At 71.5% G+C, this 3,288-nt stretch overlaps 1 protein-coding gene across 1 annotated transcript; it reads left to right on the top strand.

Annotated features, from left to right (window-relative positions):
* Window positions 1-190: 190 nt before the first annotated feature.
* On the top strand, window positions 191-3,088 carry CDC6 (cell division cycle 6; the record flags this gene model as incomplete). Its single annotated transcript, XM_085322127.1, has 7 exons — window positions 191-405; window positions 720-947; window positions 1,027-1,226; window positions 1,889-2,061; window positions 2,332-2,438; window positions 2,586-2,725; window positions 2,988-3,088. Coding segments are annotated over exons 1-7 (1,151 nt in total), but the record flags the coding sequence as incomplete, so codon positions are not given.
* Window positions 3,089-3,288: the final 200 nt, after the last annotated feature.

Raw genomic sequence — 3,288 nt, 5'->3', positions numbered from 1 at the left:
GGGAGGGCTGGGGCCGAGAGGTGGGGTCAGCAGGGTGGAGGTGTGGGGCAGGGGGGAGAGGCCTCGAGGAGGGAGAGGGAAGAGCCAGGGGGACGTGGGGGGTATGTGGGGCGGGTGCGAGGCTGGGGGGCAGCAGGCCCGTCCCGCCGGGCCGGTCGGCTGCTCCCTGCTGCTGACGGGCGCCGTTCCCCGCAGCCGCAGCCATGCCCAGCACCAGGTCGCGGAGCCAGGCCGCCATCGCCTTCCCCGTCCGCAAGAGCGCCCGCTCCCCGGCGCGGCTCCCGGCCAAGAGCCCYGGCGCCGACCCCCGCGCCCTGCGGCTGGCCCCCGTGCCGAGGGGCCCGGCCCCCGGCGCGCTCTCCCCGCGGACTGAGACCTTGCCCCTGAGCCCCCGGAAACGCCTGGGTGAGCTGCTGGCRCCTTCGCCCCGGAGTGAGATGTGGGGCCGGACCGTGCCATGGGGGCTGCTCCCTCCTTCCGTGGGGCTTTTCCTGCTGCGGGGGGCTGCCCGGCATGGGGCTGAGCCCGCATCCCCGCACGGCTCCTCTCCGCGGCAGCCGGACTTCACRAAACGTCCCGTTTCCAAATCCCTCCCTGGTGCCCCTCCCCGACGGCTCCCAGAACCGGGACCCCGGCGTAGCCGGTCCTTCGCCGAGGACGTCGGTGCTTTCCCTTGCCGCGCCGTCGTCCCCGCTCACCGCCGCCCGTCTCCTCCGCAGGCGACGACAACCTGTGCAACATCCCGCAGGCGCTGCCCTGCTCCCCCTCCAAGCAGAGCAGGAAGGAGAACAAGGGGCGACGCTTGCTGTTCGAGGAGCAGCCGGCCCCCGGCTCCCCGGAGAAGCGGAGCGACCCGGGCCTCTCCCCGCGGCGCCAGGGGCAGGAGACCCCCCGGAGCGCGGACCTCGGCCGGGAGCCCGCCTGCACCCGGCTCTTCCGGCAGGAAGGTGGGCGCCGGGGCGCGGAGGGGGCGGGATCCCCCCGGAGCGCGGGAGCTGTCTCCGATGCCTCTTTTTCCCAGCGCAGGCTCTTGCTACCAGCAGGCGAAGCGCGTGCTGCACACCGCCGTCCCGGATTGCCTCCACGCCAGGGAGAGGGAGACGAGTGTCATCAAGCGATTTCTGAAAGAGCACGTCTGCGGGGAGAAACCCGGCAGCCTTTACATCTCGGGAGCCCCCGGAACGGGGAAAACCGCCTGTCTGAGCAGGGTCCTGCAAGACTGCAAGGTGTGTCGCGGCCTGGGGGGGCTCTTTCCTCCAGGGGCCGAGGTCTTTGCTACAGCTGAAGCTGGAACAAGCTTAGCTTTTGCAAGGCTGGTGTTTTTCCCTGCGTTTAGTAGTCACGGTCTCGCTGCCTGGGGAGCATTTGGGGCAGCCTGGTGCTAGGGTGGAAAGTTTCTGGTAGGTTTGGAGTAGCTTGTACGAGTGGTTTGGAGCGACAGGAGGTTTTGCTTTTCTGGGCTCTTGTAATAGCTTTTTCCACTCACTGTAGCTCAGTTGCTTCGGTCTGGAAGCAGGACGCCCTTGGCTGGTTAACGCCGTCCCTGCATGCAGCGTTATTCCTGCGCATGCAGCAGTTGCTGGGTTCCTGCTGCAGAGCCTGTTTCGGTGTCGGGTCMGGTGCAGGCTGCCCAGCCGCGTGCATGGGGGGGACGAGGCGGGTGCCAGCTTGGGGGGCTGGCGGAGCAGAGGGGAGCAGGGAGGGACCTTCGCGAGGAGCAGGAGCCGAGCGTGGGAGAGCTCGAGCTCGCCGCAGCATCGCCCTGTGGGACGGGGGTGGACGCGGGCGTCCCCGCGYGAACCAGGCTCGCGGAGCTGCGCGTCCTGGCCGCGGCTCCGCTCCGCTGCCGGGCTCTGCCGGTGCTGCAGCTCTCCCGTGTCTCTGGCAGGGCGAGCTCGCCAGGAGCAGAACCGTCGTGCTGAACTGCATGTCCCTCAGCAGCTCGCAGGCCGTCTTCCCAGCCATCGCGGAGCAGCTGGGCCTGCAGGCAGCGGCCAGGGCGGCCGGGAGGGAGATCGTGAGGAAGCTGGAGAAGCAGCTGACAGCAAAGGGGCCCATGGTGTGAGTCGCCCGCGCTGCGCGGGGAGCGCTCTTGCCGCGCCGGAGCTGCCTCTTGCACCCGGGAGCTCGGGGTGGCCTTGGCCTGCCGGGACRTGCGGCGCCCGTGCAGGGTTTTGCTAGGAGCTTTGATTTCTCTGAGCGTGCACGGCGGGGTGCGGAGGTGGTGGGGAAGGCTGGCCCGTACCCCATGGGCTGGGCCGCGGCGAGGCGGATGTGCCACCCGCCGAGGCCGCCCCCGGCGCTGACCCGAGCTCTCCTCCGGCTCCGCAGCCTGCTGGTGCTGGATGAGATGGACCAGCTGGACAGCAAAGGGCAGGACGTGCTCTACACCGTGTTCGAGTGGCCCTGGCTGCCCGGCTCCAGGCTCGTCCTCATCGGTGAGCGTCGGCCGCGCGGCCGCGTCGGTCCCGTCCAGCGCGGCGCAGCTTGGCCGCGGAGCTGCGCTCGGCGCTCCAGGCACAGCTCCGCAGGACGAGCCCGCGCGGCTCCGGCCGCCGCGCTCAGGGGCTCGCTGTGCTCCGCAGGGACAGCCAACGCCCTGGACCTCACGGAGCGCAGCCTGGCCCGGCTGCAGGCCCGGCCGGGCTGCCGGCCCCAGCTGCTGACCTTCCCGCCGTACACCAAGGAGCAGCTCRCCTCCATCCTGCAGGAGCGCCTGAAGCAGGTGGGGACCGCGGCGGCGGGGCCGGACCTCCGGGCGAAGCCGGCGGGTGCTGCGGCCATCCGGCCCCGGCCGAGGCTCGCGGTGCTGGCGCCGCCGTTAACGGGGGGAGACGGGGGCCGGGCGGCCTGATGAGCCAGCACCGGGGTGGGGAAGGGGCCAGCGGCTCGGGAAGCGGCGTGGCCCCAGCCCACGGCGCAGGAGGGCTGCCTGGAGGGGTTGTTTGCCGCGCCGGCAGCGTAACGGGGCTTCGTTTCCTCGGCAGGTGGCTGGTGACCCAGTCCTGGACGGCTCCGCCGTGCAGTTCTGCGCCCGCAAGGTCTCCGCCGTCTCCGGAGACGCCCGCAAGGCCCTGGACATCTGCAGGTGAGCGGCACCGCGCGGCCCTGCCTCCTCCTCCGAAGGCGGCCCGCTTCCCGGCCCACACGGCTGCAGGCTCCGTCGCCGCTCGGCTCGCCGCCGGGGCCGCCGAGCAGCGGGAGCGCGCCAGCGGCAGAGCTCTTTGCGGCCCATTACCTATGGAGGGCGAGGCGAGCGCGCCGCGGCTCTGGATTGCTTAATTACAT

Source organism: Rhea americana, unplaced genomic scaffold (assembly GCF_003343005.1).
Source record: "Rhea americana isolate MKP2758 unplaced genomic scaffold, rheAme1 scaffold_742, whole genome shotgun sequence".
Lineage (NCBI taxonomy): Eukaryota > Metazoa > Chordata > Aves > Rheiformes > Rheidae > Rhea > Rhea americana.
Note: the sequence above shows the minus strand (reverse complement) of the source record. Positions and strands in the feature narration are given on the sequence as shown.